The sequence below is a fragment of the Desmodus rotundus genome, chromosome 3 (assembly GCF_022682495.2).
Source record: "Desmodus rotundus isolate HL8 chromosome 3, HLdesRot8A.1, whole genome shotgun sequence".
Classification (NCBI taxonomy): Eukaryota; Metazoa; Chordata; class Mammalia; order Chiroptera; family Phyllostomidae; genus Desmodus; species Desmodus rotundus.
Genome location: NC_071389.1, coordinates 25,780,104 through 25,798,439, shown reverse-complemented (window position 1 = coordinate 25,798,439; position 18,336 = coordinate 25,780,104). Strand labels below are relative to the sequence as shown.

Sequence of the window (18,336 nt, the reverse complement as noted above, 5' to 3'; positions counted from 1 at the left end):
CAGAAATTTTTGAAAAGAGAATAATATAAGGAAGACTGCCCTTATATTTTAATGTCTAGACTGCCTTTAGTAATCCAGACTGCCAGATATTAAACCATTGAAAATTCATAATTATAACAGCAAGGAAATTATATACTATACTTATGTCACAGAATAGAAAATTCAGCTACAAATTCAAATACACATATATATTGGTTGGCCAAAAAGTCCATGTGGTTTTTTTCCGTAAAAGAAAGCCACATTTTTCATTTTCACCAATAACTTTATTGATTTGGATATTGTGAGTATGTCAGCTATCTCCTGCTATTAGCTTCTAGTGGGTAGAGGCCAGGGGTGCTGCTAAACACCTTTCAATGTGTAAGACAGCCTCACAGCAACGAATTTGGCAAAAATGCCAGTAGTAGCAAGAAACTTTTAGCAAACTACTTTTGACATGTTTGATCAGTCACAGCACCTTCTCCATAAATCTTTTTTTGTGTTTCTACCTTTCTCAAAATAATAAAGCATAATACACCAAAAATGCTGCATATTTTCTTGCATCTTACATATTAAAATGACTGCACAGAAATTCACCAGTTTTGATAAGGTTTTTTAAAGGCATGCTGACATGACAGGTTTTCACAATACAGTCTAACAAAATTGTTTCAAATGAAGTTATAGACAACTAAGCACTACTAGAGCCATTGAATGGAAAAAATAGGGACTTTTTGGCTGACCCAATATTTAGCTTTATTAATAGCATTTAAAAACAATGAAGAGTGCTCGCTTCAGCAGCATATATACTAAAAGTGGGACGACACAGAGAAGACCAGCATGGCCCCTGCGCAAGGACGGCACACAAATTTGTGAAGCATTTTATATTTAAAAAAACAAGAAATAATGCAGTAACTAATTATTCTGGGGCCAGTTCATTGTTTTGGGAAAAAAATCAGATTCTCATTATATATGACATAAATTCAGGTTTCAGAGTTAATATATGTATTTTTAATGAAACTTTAAGACAAATGGGATAATAAATAATTGAGTAGTGTGGTTTTAGAGTAGGGATGGGCTTTGTAGATATTTTACAAGTTTTTAATGGATTTTTCAAGTTAACTTTTTTCTTTTTTAGTATATTAAAGTACACAGCATAAATTTACCATCTTAACCATTTTTAAGTGTACAAGTTAAGTAGTATTGAATACATTCACACTGTAGCTGTGTTGTCCCTCTTGGGAGTGTGCCTGTGCCTTTCTCTTCACCCTCTGCTTCCCCCCAGGTGCACATTACCTTTGCCTTCCCTCTCTGAAGCTCAAGGGTTCTTTTGCTTCTGTAACTTGTTTCCTGAGCCTACCTATGCAGCCCAGCTGGCTCACTTCTGCTACCTCTGTAACTTTCTAAATAAACTTCCTCTTTAAAAAAAAAATTCATATTGTTGTGCAGCCATCACCACCATCTATGTGCATAAGTAATTTAAAAAAAATAAAATATTTTATTTATTTTTCTTTTTAGAGAGAGAGGAAAGGGAGGGAGAAAAACATCAATGTGTGGTTGCCTCCTGTGTGTCCCCAACTAGGGACCTGACCGGCAACCCAGGCATGTGCCCTGACGGGATTGGGTTTGAACCAGTGACCTTTTGGTTTGCAGGCCAGCACTCAATCCACTGAGCCACACCAGCCAGGACAACAGTAATTTTTTTTTTAAGAAAAAAGCTGGAGTTGAATATGTAAGAATTAAGAATTTACTATTTGTACATCAACCGGAACTCCTAGGTATCTACCTGCCTTAGAGAAACCTTGCCGCAGCTATATCAAGAGACAGGCGGCAGATCCCGTTCTGTAACGGCATTCCTCTTAGCAGCAGAAACAGAAACCCCGAAACTCCTATTTACAGAAGAAGGTAGAAAATTTGCTTTGTTCATATCAGTTTCCTTTTTCAACAGTAAAAATGAATAAATTATAGTTATATGCATCAATCAATATGGAAGAATCTCAGAAACAACAAAATTTGAGGAATTATGGAAGGATAAATACATGTTCATGCCATTATAAAGGTTAAAAAGCAAACAAAACTTAAGTAATATATTGTTATATAGTGATTATATATTCTATACATATATTCTTTAGGGGTATATACACATAAGTAATAATGTGAAGAAAAGCAAGGGAATGATGAAAAAAACCACTCAAAATAACAAAAGATAATTGTTCCCTCAGAGAGAGGGGATGTTGGGGGTTGAGGGGGGAATGTATTTACAGAAACTTCAAAGGAATTAATAATATTCCTTTCCTTACATTGGGTTCATGAGTATTTGTTTTATTACTGGGCTTCATAATTTACACATTATAATGTGTGTGTGTATATATATATGTACATATATATATGATATTTTTTTTTTTTTGCTTTCTTTTTTTTTTTCTTTTTTTATTTTTATTTTTTTTTTTTTAATTTTTTTTTTTTTTTATTGTTATGCAATTACAGTTGTATGCCTTTTCTCCCCATCCCTCTACCCCACCCCTATATATGATATTTTAAATTAAAATGGAAAACAGTCCACTATAAACAAAATTTAAAACAGACTGCAAACCAGGGGAAAAGTATTTGTAATATAGGAAAGACAAATTGTTAATACACTTAATGTATAAAGAACTTATGAATCAATACAAAAACTAAAGGTAATGAGTAATTCACAAAGGAAGAAATATAAATGTTGATAAACATGACAAATCCTTGCTGCTGTTAATCAGGGCCATGCAAATAAAAATAATGAGAAAAAAATTTTTTTCCTATCAAATGAGCAGAGATTTAAAATGTAGATAATAATTCCTGCCCAACCTGCTTTACAAGGCAAGTTGTATTAGATGAGATAATGTATATGAAAGCCCTTTACAAAATAAAATATATCACCAAAAGAAGTGTTGCTATAGGACAATTTGGTTGTTCAGAAAGAATTTATAGAAAATGGAGAGCTAGTTAAAATTTTCAGAGGGCAAAAATGATAGGGGATGACTTGATATGATCACTTACAGGATTGGTGATTTAATGAATTTAGGGAAGAACCTACAATCAGAATGGCAAAACCGAAACTACCTTAAGATGATCAGTCTTCTTCATTAGATAGATGAAGGTACTAGATACTGAAGCCCAGAGAGGAGAAAGGTTTTGCCTAGGATCGCAGTTGTTTCATTGCTTGTGCAAATAAGTTAAACTTTTTACCCTCAGTATGTCCTTCCTGTTTCCCTCCCTCTTTGTCACTCTTCCCCCCTTCTGGTATCCCACCATCTTTAACCTTCCCTTTTTATTATTTTTGTTCTCTTTCCCTTTCCTAATTATACATTTGAAATGTTACTACAACTACTGTGTAATTGTATGCTTCTGTACTTAATGAGGGAAATAAAAGAATTTGTTTCTCTTTTATTTTTTTATTTATCGATTTTAGAGGGAGAGGAAGGGGGAGAGGAAGAGAAACATCAGTTTGTATTTCCAGTTTTTTGTGCATTCATTGTTTGCGCCCTGACTGGGGATCAAACCTGTGTCCTTGGTTGGCATGTGGACGGCACTCTAACTAGCTGAGCTACCTGGCCAGGACTTTGTTTCTCTTTTAAGAAAATAAATACATAATGTTTCTTCTCCATGATCCTGGATTGCTAACATTTTTCTGCTCCACCCCAACTTCTTAAAGGTTAGCGTGCTTCTGACAGAAGAGAGGTCATCTATGTCTGTGCCACAGACTGGCTGGCAAGGGGAAGAAGTGTGTAAATGAGTCTTCTAAGGTCGGAAGTCTCTTTTTATCAATTATCCTCAGAAGCAAAACCCTTCTTAAAGCAGATAATTATTTGTTCAAAGACTTCTGAAGAGAAGAATTCAAAGTAGCAGAGATACAGAAACAAGAGTGACTAAAGAAAATTGTAAATTGAATGCTTACTCGATTGAAAATATCTCTGGCATTGTGGTTGGGATTTATATGCACTGTCACATTGAATGCTCGTAAGAACTCATGAGGGTTTTACAGGTGAGAAAACTGAAGCTCAGACAGGTTGAATAACATACCCAAGAACTGGAGCTGGTAATTGAAATCTATTTGTTTTCAGAACCAATACTTCTGTTGATCTAGTGGAGTCTCAAGTGGCTGCAGTGTGCGCTGCTACCACATACTGGTGAAGACTGGGTCTTAAGAACCACAGCTTAGAGAACTAGCTTGTATTTTGCCTTAGAAAGCAAAGTCAGGCAATGAACAAAACCTTGGTGGTCCCTGAGCAGCTGATACTTGATTCTTTGAAGAGTCCTTGGGCTTGTGCTCATTCAGATGATTTGGAATACCGAGCAAAATTTGAATTTTAGCAGCAAGGCCTAGGAATAGAAAGTTCTAGAATTGGAAGTAATTACAATCACTTACCTATCTCTGGTTTATGCAAATCCCTCTAGAATTGGTAGAAGTGATTCTGAGAACTCATGGGAAACAGTGAAGGACCAATATTATCAATTCATCTTGATTTCTACCCTTTTTCCTCTGTTCTTCAGACAGACAGTGAATGTAGTTTCTTATAGCTTCCTTTCTGAATAAGTCAGGATTCTCTTCTGATCTTAAATATTGTGATATCTTTCTTAATATTCACATTGAAGATATATTTGCCCGAGACAAAATTCCTATTGTCGTGGGAGGAACCAATTACTACATTGAGTCACTGCTCTGGAAAGTTCTTATCAGTACTAAGGTATGACGAGTTCACATGTAACTCCCTGAGTAAATGGGTTCTCTTTTCTTGCCAGCTAATTTGAGTGGGAAAAAGGTTGACTCTTGCCTATTATACTCAGCAACTATAATTTTCCTACTTAATATTCTGAAGCAAATGCCACCTCTGTATGTGAAGTGTGCTCCTCCAGGCAGGCCTGAAGGTAGAAGCTATGTGTGGGAAAAATGTTCCTCTGCGGATTAATTAGCATCTCCATCCAAGTTAGCACTGCATGAGTCTGATTCAGCATTTCCTGGCTGTAACAATCTCAAGGGGTGGCCCCCCAAAACACAGGAATTTATTTATTAAAAATTGTGTATTACATGTTTAAATTTCAGTCACCTTCAAAGTACTCCATTCGATTCAATACATGTATTGAGATGTTTTTTCCACTGCTTGAAGCAGTTTTTGAACTTGTCGATTTTTTGCCTTTTACTGCTTCTGCCATCTTTTTGTTTCACCTCTTCCATGACAGCAAAACGTTTCCCTTTGTGGACTTTTTTCATCTGGGGAATCAAAAAAAAGAAGTCAATCTGGGCGAGATAGGGTGAACAGGGAGGGCAGGGCGTGGGGTCATGCAGTTTTGGTCAAAAACCGCTAAACACTCAACCCGGTATGGGCAGGTGCGCTCCTAAATCACCCATCGTGAAATGGGCAAATGTGTTGAAAGTCTTCAAAAAAATTCATCAAAGCCGAGCGCAGCCTCTCAAACGACGCCCACTGGTACAGATACAGAAGGGTTCCTAGAACTCTCACCTAGCAGGGGAAACTTGCACTACAAGAGGCCCGCCCTCCAGAAGATAATCCCTTTTTTGGGGGGTCCCCCCTGTTGTATATGTCAGAGAGATGTCCCATATTAACCTTTCTTATAGGCATGCTGTTGCATTAGGATGGGATTTTGCAAACTAATGTGCTAGCCGTTTTGATCCACTCTTTGGTCACAGTTGCTGAGAACACTAGATTCCTGGATGTGTTAATACAGATGCGTTAGCCCTGGTACCTGTTTGTACTTCTGGCCAGGCAGTAGACTGAGCATTTCTCTCAGAAGTAAGTTCTTTGTGTTGGCTGTGGCCTCACAGCACTACCACGATGTAGTGGAATTTTCTGTTTGTGATCTGTCACTACATGGCAAGCCCTTCTGATTCATCTCTATTCTATATTCCTAACACTTAGCCCTCGGTGCCTGGCTCATACACTGTTGCGGTGCTTGTTGAATGGTTGAATAAATTGACTTCTAAACCTTCATTTAATAGCCTCAGGAGACGGACACTGAGAAAGTGATTGACCGGAAAGTGGAGCTTGAAAAGGAGGATGGCCACACACTCCACAAACGCCTGAGCCAGGTGGACCCAGAAATGGCTGCCAAGCTGCACCCACATGACAAGCGCAAAGTAGCCAGGTAAGAAAGCCTGGGCCCGCTGACGCGGAGTTCCCGTGGAGTTAGAGGGCAGTCGGTTACTCAGTGCGCCCGGGTAATGAGAGGTCTGGTAATAGTAGTTAGTGGAGACGGATGTGTTACAGTTTAGGTTAGGAGGCCCTGAGTTACTGCCACAGTCCAGCTACGTCAATAGACAGTTGTATCCTTTGTTGTTACATTTAAAGTGCGTAACATGATAACGTTTTCCCCTAGGGCCTGTGTAATTTGCTTCATTTTCTACTTGATCTTTGCTTGTATAACAGTTTTTATATAGATTTTTCTGGCATGCAGTTGGTTTACATTGTGATTTGGGTTTCATAATTGATTGTGCAATGCTGATTTCTGCCCTACCAGCTTTCCCAGTGGGAGGGAGATTTTATAAATTGTCTCATAAATCAGCTCACCTTTGCACATGGAGATTTTTCTTGAAGAGAGGTGGTGAATGAACTCAAAGGTCATGTTTTCTTAGTTTGTTTTGAAATTGCAGCCTGGTGTGTTAGATGTATTTTTCTGTGTTGGGGGTAATACCATATCTGACAGAGTAGAGGATCTAAATACCTAGTGTGTAGATGGTTTTACAGATTAAATATTATAGCAACATTTGGTATTGCCAGGGATTATGAAGTTTTCCAATCAAATAAGTATATTCTAGATCAGGCACTGAATTCTCTTTTCATTACTGCCCCCACTCCACCCAGAAGCCTTTCTAGAATTTTTTTCCTAATTGTGCTCCTCCTGCACTCCAGTGAAATTTTTAATATTGAAGAATAAGATTTTGGGGGATATGGTTGCCCTTTGGAGGGCCACAAGTCTTGTAATAGCTAAGGTGGGGTGTGGGTTTTTTGCCTCCTTGAGGGCAATATCACCTTGGTGATAATGTGTAGTCTTATTTTTTCTTTTATTTTCCTGATGGTGCATAGTCTACATAAATGAAGTTTATACTTTCTAGTATCTAAACATTTTAAAAAAACATTTTAATAAAAATCTTTCCAAAAAATGTTGAGAACTCAGGAACATTATGATGAACATTCATTTCTATATTGTTTTATGATATGATTCTGGACCTTGGTCTTTATTCTTCTTTCCTTTTATCAAGTAGTTCTTTCTTATCACCACTCCTCATTTTCTACTTCTAAACTAGTAATGAGTTGAGAATTATGTCTTCACACGTCAGAGATTCTAAGCAAGAGTCTCTCTTTCAGAGAGGATTGGAGGACCTTTTTCACCTTTGTTTTAGTTTGAGACTATTCTAATCTCCGTAAGTGAGGTATCTGTGTCACTGTACATGTTTTCCTCATAGGTCCTCTTCGAATGACCAGTGATACAGAATGACAAGGGGTCTCTGCTCTTGTGTTAGGGTTTCAGGAAGTAGAATTGGGTCAGGAAGGGAAAGATCACTTTCAAGCCGATAAATTGCAATCGCTCAGAGTGGTAGAATATAGATTTGGGAGTTAAATTACCTAGTGCTGCATAACATAGCAGATGCTGACAGTGGATGGTGGCTTAAGAGTAAGTATGTGAGTTCTTTTTCCAGTGATGTTTGTACTAGTAGAATACTGAATTAGTCACAATTTTAGACACATTTAAAAAGAAAGTTGATGAGCTGGCTATACAACATACTTTTCTACTGTGAGAAAGGCATTCCAGCGAGACTAGACTTGTTGGCTTGTAACAAAGTGTCCCAAACAAGGTGTTTTTACTGCCTACCTGAAAGTAAGTCCCATTCTGTGTGTGTAGAAGAAAGCTTTTGTTTCTCAGCCTGTTTAACTGATTTCAGAAAAATTGATGTGTGTTTAGAGGAATAGTAGTATTTCTTAATTTACCCACAGTTTTCTTTAGGACCCCTTTCTGAGTAGCTATAGAATGTCTTCGGGGGCTTATACTGTACAAATGAGAATGAGACGTTTTACAGTAAATAACCTCTCTCCTTGAGAATTAATATTTCCTAATAGTTTTTATGGTTTTACCCTTCCGCCCAAATGACTTAGGAGCTTGCAAGTGTTTGAAGAAACAGGAATCTCTCATAGTGAATTTCTTTATCGTCAACATGCAGAAGAAGGTGGCAGTCCCCTTGGAGGCCCTCTGAGGTTCCCTAACTCTTGCATCCTCTGGCTTCATGCTGACCAGACAGGTAAAAGCCTTTTGATGCCCTTGAGTCCGTTAGAGATAGATCGAATTTTACTTTCATTACCATCATTTGTTGACTTAGTAAGGCACAGTGCCATTCCCCTAAGTGTCTGTCTGGAAAGGGGGTAAGGGTAGCTCTCACACTACGACGAGATACCAAGGGTGAGATGAGATGGGATGGGTGGGATGGAAAAGAGATTGCCATCCAGGGAAGATCCAAGGGAGAAAGCTAAAGAGAAGGAAGACTCCTTTGGAAGAGGTTGAAGTGTCAAGTATTCTGCTTGGTACTTGGATTTCAGAGATGAGCATGAGACAGTGCCTGATCTTAAGAAGGTCTCAGTCTGGTGGGGCAACAGATAATGAGAGAGATGCTACATTGTGATAAATGTTGGGCTAGAAGGTTTGTGGAGCCACAGAGAAGGGATGACGAGCATTGTCTACAGGGGGAGTCAGGGACCAATTTGTAAAGGTAACCGGTGAGCTACGTCTGGAAAGATGAGGAGATTGTTTTGAGAATAGGCAGTATCGTGTAGTTACTAAGAGCACGGTCTCTGGGCCAGACTGTCTGGGCTTCAAATTCCTGTACCATCATCTAGCTATGTGAGTTTTAAGGCAAGTTAGTTTTATCTTTCTGTGCTCCTGTTTTCTTTCCTGTGAAATGGAGATACGTTAGTACATATCTTGCAGCTTCACTGAGAATCAGTTGAGTTAATAATTAATACAAAATGCTCAGAATGTGCCTGGCACATCCGGAGTGCCCAATAAATGGAAACCTCTTAGGAAGATAGGAACAAAGGTTAGTACCATTGCAGGCCAAGACATAGCAATGGCAGAGATGTAGAAGAGCATGACTGAAATGGCGAGATTTTGTTGTTAAATTAATTTTGGTTATAAGTCTGTAAGAAAAGGTAATGTTTTAATAACGAAACTTTTGTAAATTAAAACATGTCCCACAGCTCTGCATAAACGAATGGGATCTGATCATAATAAGGCTGTGTTTGCCCCCACGTCTGAGTGATGAGGACCTCTCACTCTGCTCCTTTGTCTGGCGCAGTAGTTCAAGATGAATCTAGGATGGCTTTGGACCAAAGTTCCTTGTTCCCATCCAAGGTGTCATCTGAGAGTTCTTAAATGTGAAGTGACACAAAGTTAAAGAGAAATAAATATGATGGAAAAAAGAAGGGTAAATCAGGGGGTTCTCAGTTGCCTCTAAAGTAAACTGTGGATATCCATTCCATACGAGAATAAAATAGTTGTCCTCCCTAAAAGCTGCAGTTGCATGCTTTCTCTTTATGGGATGTGTTTTATTTTGGCTGTTTTTATTTTTTAAAGATTTTATTTATTTTTAGAGAGGGAGGGAGAAAGAAAGGGAGAGAAACATCAATGTTCAATAGAAACACGGATTGGAGCCTCTCCCAGACCCCCAGCTGGGGATCTGGCCCACAAGCCAGGTATGTGCCCTGACTGGGAATCAAACTTTTCAGTCTGTAGGCCCGTGCTCAATCCACTGAGCCACACCAGCCAGGGCTCTTTCTGGCTATTTTTGTTGGAGCTGCAGTGTCTTAAGTGTGACTGAATATAATATATATTATTATAATCTTTGGAGTCTGAACCCTTTCTCCCATTTGAACAAGTTCTCTTCTAGGTGCAGCCTGACCATTCATCTTGTAAGTGTCTACAGGCTGATTTGATGGGCTAATTTGATTCAAGTTCTAGATGAGCGCTTGGATAAAAGAGTGGATGACATGCTTGCTGCTGGGCTCTTGGATGAACTAAGAGATTTTCACAGACGCTATAATCAGGAGAAAGTTGCAGAAAATAGGTGAGGATTTGACCTAATTAACCTGCTATCTATCCCTTGCTTATGGTCAAAGACCATAAACATAATACTGGTTTTTGATCTTGTTTGTTAGCCTTCGTTCTCGGCATTATGAGCAAGGCTTGTGTGAAGGAGGTTTGGGGTACTTGTTAGAGTTGCAGTTTTCTAATCTGTCAAGCATTTCCAGGAGTTAATTTTCAAGGGTAGTAACCTGGCAGCAGGTGGGGGTGGTGGAGGAAGAAGTTCAGAGAGGCAATAACTGCTAAGGATCTCAATTTCCTCATCCAAAGGATGAAATGGCTCAGCTAGATCATCTCCAAAGGCCCCTGCTAGCTCTCAGATGCGATGGCTCATCAGCTGATGCTCTCCTGTTCCCAGCCAGGACTATCAACGTGGTATCTTCCAATCAATTGGCTTCAAGGAATTTCACGAGTACCTGATCACTGAGGGAAAATGCACACCAGAGACTAGTAACCAGCTCCTAAAGAAAGGTGTGAATTTCTCCATCTGACCTAGCCTTGGACATCTTTGGGTGACAGAGTTCCTGGATGGTATGGTCTGAGAAAGAGCTGGGACTAGTAGAGTCCCAAGTGGCCTGCAGCTCAGAATTGAGATTTTTGTCTACCAAGTGCCCACCAGTGTGCTGCTGTGGCTAATTTCTCGTCTGCTGGGCTGGGTGGGCCTGCCTTTTGGCATGGCGAAAGTGCTTAGAGGTTTATATCTGCTTTATCTTTCAGGTATTGAGGCTCTGAAACAAGTGACTAAGAGATATGCCCGGAAGCAAAACCGATGGGTTAAAAACCGTTTTTTAAGCAGTAAGTCTCCTGTTTTTACTTATCCCTTGGGTCTGTTTCCGCTAGAAGATGGATGTCCTTACCTCACCCAGATGATGAACTTCAGTTTCTGGACCTGTTTTAAGATCGGAAACCTGACCTGGGTGGGTGTCTATTGCATAAGTGATTGTCCAGGGGTATTTCCTTGTGATGTCTCAGAAGACAAATCTTTCCAATGAAGAGTCTGCTGTATGCCTTGAACACATGCATGCTGGCTGCTAACATGTAAGAGCAAAGTAGCAACATCTTAGCAGAGCTGGTGTTCAGGTTTGATTTTAGCTTCTCATTTTACAGAGCAATCAAACAAAACCTTAACCAGTAGCACCTTTGTGTTCAGATATGTGGTGCTTCAAACTGCTTCAGCTTTACCTTTAGTTGAATAGCACTTTTAAGGAAAAGGAAAGGAAAATCTCATTCATTTGATCCTCAGCACTAAATTTGGTGCTGTCCATAAACTATTGAGCCTTCGTGGCAGGTGTTACTCTTTTCTTTTTTCAGATAAGGAAATGGAGGCTTAAGACAGGTTAAATAACTTGCCAAAAATCTCCCAGCTAATACGCAGGGCCTGACGGTGAAGCCCATACTCTGCTCTCCTCCGTTCTTGTTTCCTTCAGCTGTAATGTTCGCTAGACAGCATTAATATTGGCCTTGGGTAAGAAATTGTGTGCTTACTAAGAGATTAAGGAAGGATGTTCCTGACTGGGTAGCTCAGTTGGTCCGAGCGTTGTCCCAATACGCCAAGGTTGCAGGTTCAATCCCCAGTCAGGGCACATACAAGAACCAACCAATGAATGCATAAATAAGTGGAACAACAAACAGTGTTTCTCTCCCTCTCCCTTCCTCTCTCTCTCTAAAATCAATGAATAAATTTTTTTTTAAGTAAAAAAAAAAAAAAAAAGATTAAGCAATCAAGTGAAACCCCAGTTTTGTCTTGTGGGCACTTCAATATGCTTCTGAATCATCCCCTGTTTAGCTTTTACTTCTGCTTTCAGTTACAGGTAAGGACAGTGGAGGTCCTCCACCCCTGCCTCTGAACATAAACACCTTGATTCATGTTGTTGACCACCAGGTTGCTGAAGTTCTCTCCCCTGGATCTCCCTCTGACAGCCCTCCACTGTCGTTCTGGTGCCAAGAGGCTCTTCACACTTCTGCTTATCCTGCTTTCTCTGCGTGTCCTGTTAGATAGAAGGAGTCTGAGTCAGCCGAAATTGAAGTTCACTACTACGAATTTCTAATGCAGCTTCTCTTCTCCCCAGGGCTATAATTAGTCTCTAACAAAAGATGTTTTTTGTAATAATTTGGAACTTCCTCCTGTGGTAGAGCCGCAATAACTCCCCCGTCCCCGAGTCAGGAGGGGTTGATGGCACAGTGCATCGTATGCCCATTCCTCATTCAGGCGTGCGCCGGCACAGTCCTGGTGCTAGTGTGAAAGGCACAGCTGCCCTATAAATCAGGAGCTGTGTGTGATTGGCCAGGGCTGGTCTGCTGGGATATGGTTCTGGCAAGAAGCCAGAGGGACTTCCCCACCCGGGCTTGGCCTTGGCCTCAAGCCAGGAATAGCAGCTGGGAGCCGAGAACTTGTTGAAAGGTGCTTAGACAGGGCACAGAAGCCCAACAAAGGACTTAGAGGGGAAAGGAAAATATAGAGTGGCCTGGAAACAGGTGCAGAGCTTATCCAAGGCCAGGTGTGCTGTGGATGCTGCCTGCACCCTCCCAGTCTCACCTTTCCGTGTGGTGGCAGGTGCAGCCCAGTCCACTTTAAGAAGAATCTTATTTGTGGTTGGCACAATCAAAAGGCTAGCACCTGCCAGCCGTTGGCATCTTGAGGACTTTGATGTTTTTGTCCATGGGGCATTGCTCTTTGCCTTTAGGCAACTGGCTTAACCTAGCTGTAGAAGGCAATTTAGTGTGTCCACAGACTGGAGAAGCTACCAGCAGGGACTAGACATGGTTGGCTCAGATGGATGAAATGCCTGTGGCTGTACTCTTGGTTCCCCCAGTCTTATATCCATTCAGAAGTACTTCAAGCTTTACATTATTTCCTCCTGTAGTGTGCTGTCTTTATATTATAGTCCACACAGTGGTCCCCAGAGCTGTTACTCTGTATTGTTTTCCTGACTGAGTTGGAAGATGCTACACTTGAGACTGGATTATATAGCTAGACTTGTTGGCTGCAGACAAGTCAACCTTCTAGGTCTTCTTGGATTGTATGTAGCTCTTAGGTTCATGTTTCTAGTTAGAATGAATGGCATGGTCAGAATAGTAATTCCTTTGGCCCCCGTGTTTCCTTTGTGGATTTTGAAGTCCTGGAGGCAGAATAGATTAGGTTTTGAGGCTGACCACTCACAACTTTTCTTTGTCATCTTTAGGACCTGGGCCCAGTGTCCCTCCAGTATATGGCTTAGAAGTATCCGATGTCTCAAAGTGGGAGGAGTCTGTTCTTCAACCTGCTCTTGAAATTGTGCAGAGTTTCATCCAGGTGATTTTTAATCATGGTACTGTCTATTGTCTGGTTTTCAGACAGCTTTCCTTAGCTTACACCTTTGTTGCTATGTCAGGAACCAAGCTGTCTTTTCCATGGAATAGAGCAGAAGGGCTGGCTACTTTTAGGTTCCTGGAGGCTGCGTTTCTACTTTCACATTCAGAAAGGTTGTTGCGAAAATCTATTCATAACCCTCCTGCTCTCTGGGATGAGAAAAAGGAATCTTGGGACCACTACCCTTAATATCAGAGAATAGTATCCAAGTCTCTTTGAACTGAATGCCTCTCCCCCACCCCCTGTTGTTCTTTCAGGGCCGTAAGCCTGCTGCTGCTCCAGTCAGGATGCCACGCAATGAAACTGAGAACAAGAGAAGTTATCACATGTGTGACCTCTGTGACCGAATCATCATTGGGGACCGTGAATGGGCAGGTAGAGTCTGGGGAAGGGCACAGAGCAATCTGTAAGGGTGGGTCACACTGACTTGATGGAATTGAAGGTCTTTGCAACATTGAATGCCAGGGTCTGCTTGTTTGTAAAGGGAGAGCCAGATTCCTCTGAGAGCCTGTGCTCAAATTTCATGGATGCCTTCCTGAATTGGACAGTTATCTCTGTATTCTGAATTTCAAAGGAAGATCCCATGCCCTCTAGCTTCAGCTGGAGTAGATATTTTATACTGCAGGGCCTATAGTTAACTTTCCAGAGCCCCTTGGCCTTTTCTGATTCTGCCTCACAGGAGTTCCTTGGCCTTTCATGGTTAGACCTTAGTGGGGTGAGGTGGGATCGTAAGGGAACCAGGCAACTCACCCAAGGAACCAAAGAAGCAGAAACAGCTGGGAGGCAGCAGGAAGTTACTCTTCCTGAGAACATTCTTCAGAAGTGGTGTCTCTTTGGTAATTTTTAAGGTCACATGTTGAAATGGTGGTGGTTGCTAAAACTGATGACGAGTGTTAAGGGAAACTTAATGTTCACCCTGGCAAAGTGTGAAAGCAAGGCTGTCAGTCATATATAAAGAAGGTGGTTACTGATGGTATCTTCGATCAGCCCTGCATGAGGAAGGCTTTGTCTCTGTTTTAGAGCCCGGGTCTGCCTCTGCTACAGAGTCACACTGCGCTCCTTCTGGATTTCTGTAGTCGTCCAGGCAAAGCCCGAAGGGCCCTCGCCTCCAAGCCTTGAATTTACACGCCATTCAGAAACTTGCTTAAGGCTCACTTCTTTTCTGCACAGTCAGGCTACCTAGTGGCTGGAATCCTGCTGTTCAGAGTCCTGCTTTGCATGAGATGCTCTTAGAAGTAGATTTTTCTCCCCATACCAACCAGTAGAATGATTACTATTAACTGGTAACTCTGGCAAAATGAACGCCATTGTCCAAGACTGGGGACGGCTGTGATTGCCCAAGCAGCAGAAGAAGCCTCGATTGTCATTGGTTTATAATGATGAAAGGGGAAGAGAGAGAAAGTGTCTGATTGTTTTTTCTAAAGGAAACTTAGTGGTTTGATTTGTCCAGTGTCCTTCAGGGATAGCCTTAGAGAAGCAACATTTGTGAGCCTTTGTGAGCGTAGCCTGTGTGAGCCCTTCTGTAGTGCCATCTGTCAGGTCCTTGCGCCTGTCTTCTGCTGCCATGGAGGGGCGTCCAGGGCACCGCCCCCCCCCTTTTTTTTTGCCTTAGGCTCTAGCTAGAGAACAAAGCTGACTTTTTCCCCCAAGTAAGCCTTTCTTTGACTTCTAACTTCTTCCTTACTTGTTTTTGCTTCTAAACTCTTAAAAATGAAGAGTTAAATACGTAGAAAATAGAATTTAATCTAGCTATCTGAATTTGTAGGTGCTCCCAAATAAGATTTCCTTGTAAAAGAACGGGTTAGTGAAAAGAGCCGTGTGGGTTGGTCAGTGAGTTGGTGGGAACTGCGGAGTAAGGTCAGAAATCGATACCAGGCAACAGTAGCTTTACTGCTTGTATAGACCCTCAGAAGGGATAGTCAGAAAAGAATGTCTCTGGTCATCTGCCTGGAGCATTGTGTGTTTGGATAATGTGAGCCTTGTGAGTTAGTCTTTGAAATGGCTCATCTGACCCAGGCAGAGGGAGGCCAGCCCGGGAGGGACAACCTGTGCGAGCAGGGCAGCAGTGGGCAGGGTATCTCTGGGTGCTGCAGCCCTGTGGCGGTGCGGGGCAGCTGTCCTGCAGTACAGACGGGAATTTGGTTTCATGCCCTTTTTAGTTGTGTGAGCTGAAGTTTATCTGTAACAGGAGGCCCACACTGAAAAATTGAGTCAAGAGTCTTGATTCTGGAAAGTTGGGCCTCTTTTCGGAGCTGTAAGCAAGCTGAGGAACTCACCTGCTGTGTGGTCATGGACAAAATGTAAGACCTCTGTGAACTTCAGTTTCCTCCTGTTTAAAATGAGCGGAATAGTACTGTCTGCAAGAGTATTGGGAGGATTAGGGATGTAAGGCAACCTAGCAGGGTGCCTCTGATACATGGTAGCTCACTGTAGTTTGCTAGCTAGCTGGCCATAAAACTTACTCTCCCTTTAAAATTGCTAAGCAGCTGTACCAGTACATGTGCTCATCCTGTTACTGTTAAAGAGAAGGGTTATGTCATTCATTTTATATCTTCTAGGATTAATTCTAGAAAATCCTAACAAGTTTTTTTGTTGTTGTTGTTTTGTTTTAGCACATATAAAATCAAAATCCCACTTGCACCAGTTGAAGAAGAGAAGATTGGATTCAGATGCCGTCACCACTGTAGAAAGTCAGAGTATTTCCCCAGACCGTGACAAAGAACTTAAAGAGAAGGGATCCCCAGGGCAGAACGGAGAAGAGCTGAGATCCAGTGTTTAAGAGACGTGTCCAGGATCTTTGCAAAGGTGGTGGGGCCCCAGTTCAGGAGGGAGGCTTGTGTCTGTGCCCCAGGCCGGACAGAGGAGTGCCCTTTCATTCAGTGCTGTGGTTTTAAAGTGAGATGTTCTCTGTCACGGCACTAGCAGGTCTTGTCAGCTCCTGCTGTGGCCAATGTGTCTGGCAATGATGCGTTCAGGAAGGTTTTTTCTTTTTCTGTTAACCTTAAAGGTTTTATTTTTAAAAGAGGCACAGATAGCACTTTTTTACACTTGAGGATCTTTTTGGTGATGAGTACTGGGATTCACTATATCCTTTAAAAAAGAAGTTTTATGTCCCTGACTTTGGCTAAAAATATCTAATTTGCAGACACTTTAAAGATGACTGAAGTATTTGTGAGCCTCACACATCAGGAGTTCAGGATTTGAATGGATGGTAGGAACGGACTGGCCCCAGCAAGATGGTTAAGTGAACCTAACCAGTTCTTGGAATTCATAGAGGAGAGAATCAGTCCAAGGTGGCTGTGACATGGGACTTGAAAAACTAGACTCTAACACTTGTTGAGGGCCTCATGTGTGATAATTACTATCACTGCTGTCTTCCTATTGAGTTAGGAATGTATATTTTTTGATGAAAGTTAAATAAAGAAAAAGTTTGCAAGAGCCTCTTTAGTCCTTAAAAAATGTCACATCCAGTGTATACACAGTGTGCTTTGTTATCAACAGATAGCTTTTTCTCAAATTTGACATTCTTCATATAATCATGCTATTTATTTTTTTAGCAAATGTTTATTGGGAGATGTGTGGAGAGGGTCTTTATTAGAGATTTACGTTAGCTCTAGTTGAAGCTCTCTTTCTGGAATGACCTGAGCTGCCAACAGTGGTAAGTATATGTATGTGTGCATATAACATGAAGTTAAGCATTTTTTTTATCCTCATTGGAGGACATGTCCTCTGAATCTAGAGTGAGGGGAAGGGAGGGAGAGAGAAGGAGAGAAACATTGATGTGAGTGAGAAACACCGATTGGCTGCCTCCTACACACACCACTCGACCTGACCAGGGAGCGAACCTGGGCACATGCCCTGACTATATCGAACCCAGGTTTACAGATGATGCTCCAACCAACAGAGCCACACAAGCAGGGCTAAAGTTAAGCATTTTTAAGTTTATAATTCAGCAATATTAATTACATTCTCAATGTTGTGCAACCATCACCACTATTTCCAAAACATTTCCATCACCCCAAACAGAACCTCTGTACCGATTAAGCAATAACTTCCCCTCTCAAATGGTACTTTATTTGTTCAGAGTCTACTATATATGAGAGGCCCTGAACTAGGCAATGGGGAATACAGAGGTAAAATGAGATGCAGTTCTTGCTTTTAGGGAGCTTACAAATACCATATATACACACAGACAACCAACCTAGGTAAGAGAATATCAGAGGCCAGAAGAGCTGTGTGGAAGTTCTCTTGGAGGGTTGGGGAAGGGATCGTGGAAGAAGCGGCATTTCTGCTGGACCTTAAACAGCAGTCCTTGTATATTGTTAGCTGTGCAGAGGAGGATGGGGTGAGGTGAAAGAGCTGTTAAGCTTGATGGACCTTTAAATAGCACTGAATTCCAGAGCCTCGCTCTCTGTTGTTTTTCTTCTAACATTTAAGAAAAATTTTTTTAATTGTTATTCAATTACAATTGTATGCCTTTTCTCCCCATCCCTCCACCCCAGCCGAACCCCCCTCCCTCCCCCATCTTCTAACATTTTTAAAAGTTATTTTTTTACTAGATTTTTTTTACATAGTTCAGAAATCAAAATGATATAAAAAGACATTCATTGAGAAATTTCCCCCCACCTCACTTCCTTCTACCCCCATAGATAAACACTTACTAGTTTCTTATATATCTTAAGAGTTTTAAATATTTTATTACTATCTTTATCCTCACCCAAGGATATTTTTTCATTGCTTTTAGAGAGAGAAAGAGAGAGGGAGAAACATTAATGCAAGAGAAAAGCGTTGATTGGTTGCTGATCACATGCCTGGACTCACAACCTAGGTATGTGCCCTTATCGGGGATTGAACCAACAACCTTTTGACTATGGGACAATGCTCCAGCCAAC

At 41.2% G+C, this 18,336-nt stretch overlaps 1 protein-coding gene and 1 non-coding gene across 3 annotated transcripts in view; both read left to right on the top strand.

Annotated features, from left to right (window-relative positions):
• TRIT1 (tRNA isopentenyltransferase 1) overlaps positions 1-16,882 on the top strand; it is a 31,843-nt gene extending 14,961 nt beyond the window's left edge. Inside the window, exons 3-12 of one of the 2 annotated variants that reach the window (XM_053920365.1) lie at positions 4,598-4,694; positions 5,966-6,111; positions 8,118-8,260; positions 9,606-9,707; positions 9,967-10,078; positions 10,454-10,566; positions 10,813-10,890; positions 13,278-13,387; positions 13,702-13,819; positions 16,057-16,882. In XM_053920365.1, coding sequence (XP_053776340.1) covers positions 4,598-4,694; positions 5,966-6,111; positions 8,118-8,260; positions 9,606-9,707; positions 9,967-10,078; positions 10,454-10,566; positions 10,813-10,890; positions 13,278-13,387; positions 13,702-13,819; positions 16,057-16,223 — 1,186 coding nt within the window. In that variant the 3' untranslated portion in view covers positions 16,224-16,882. The remainder of the gene's footprint in view (positions 1-4,597; positions 4,695-5,965; positions 6,112-8,117; positions 8,261-9,605; positions 9,708-9,966; positions 10,079-10,453; positions 10,567-10,812; positions 10,891-13,277; positions 13,388-13,701; positions 13,820-16,056) is intronic. The other variant, XM_053920366.1, reaches the window with a different exon arrangement.
• Positions 759-865, top strand: LOC112299688 (U6 spliceosomal RNA). The gene has a single exon (XR_002974281.2). It is a non-coding gene; the product is annotated as a U6 spliceosomal RNA (small nuclear RNA).
• Positions 16,883-18,336: the final 1,454 nt, after the last annotated feature.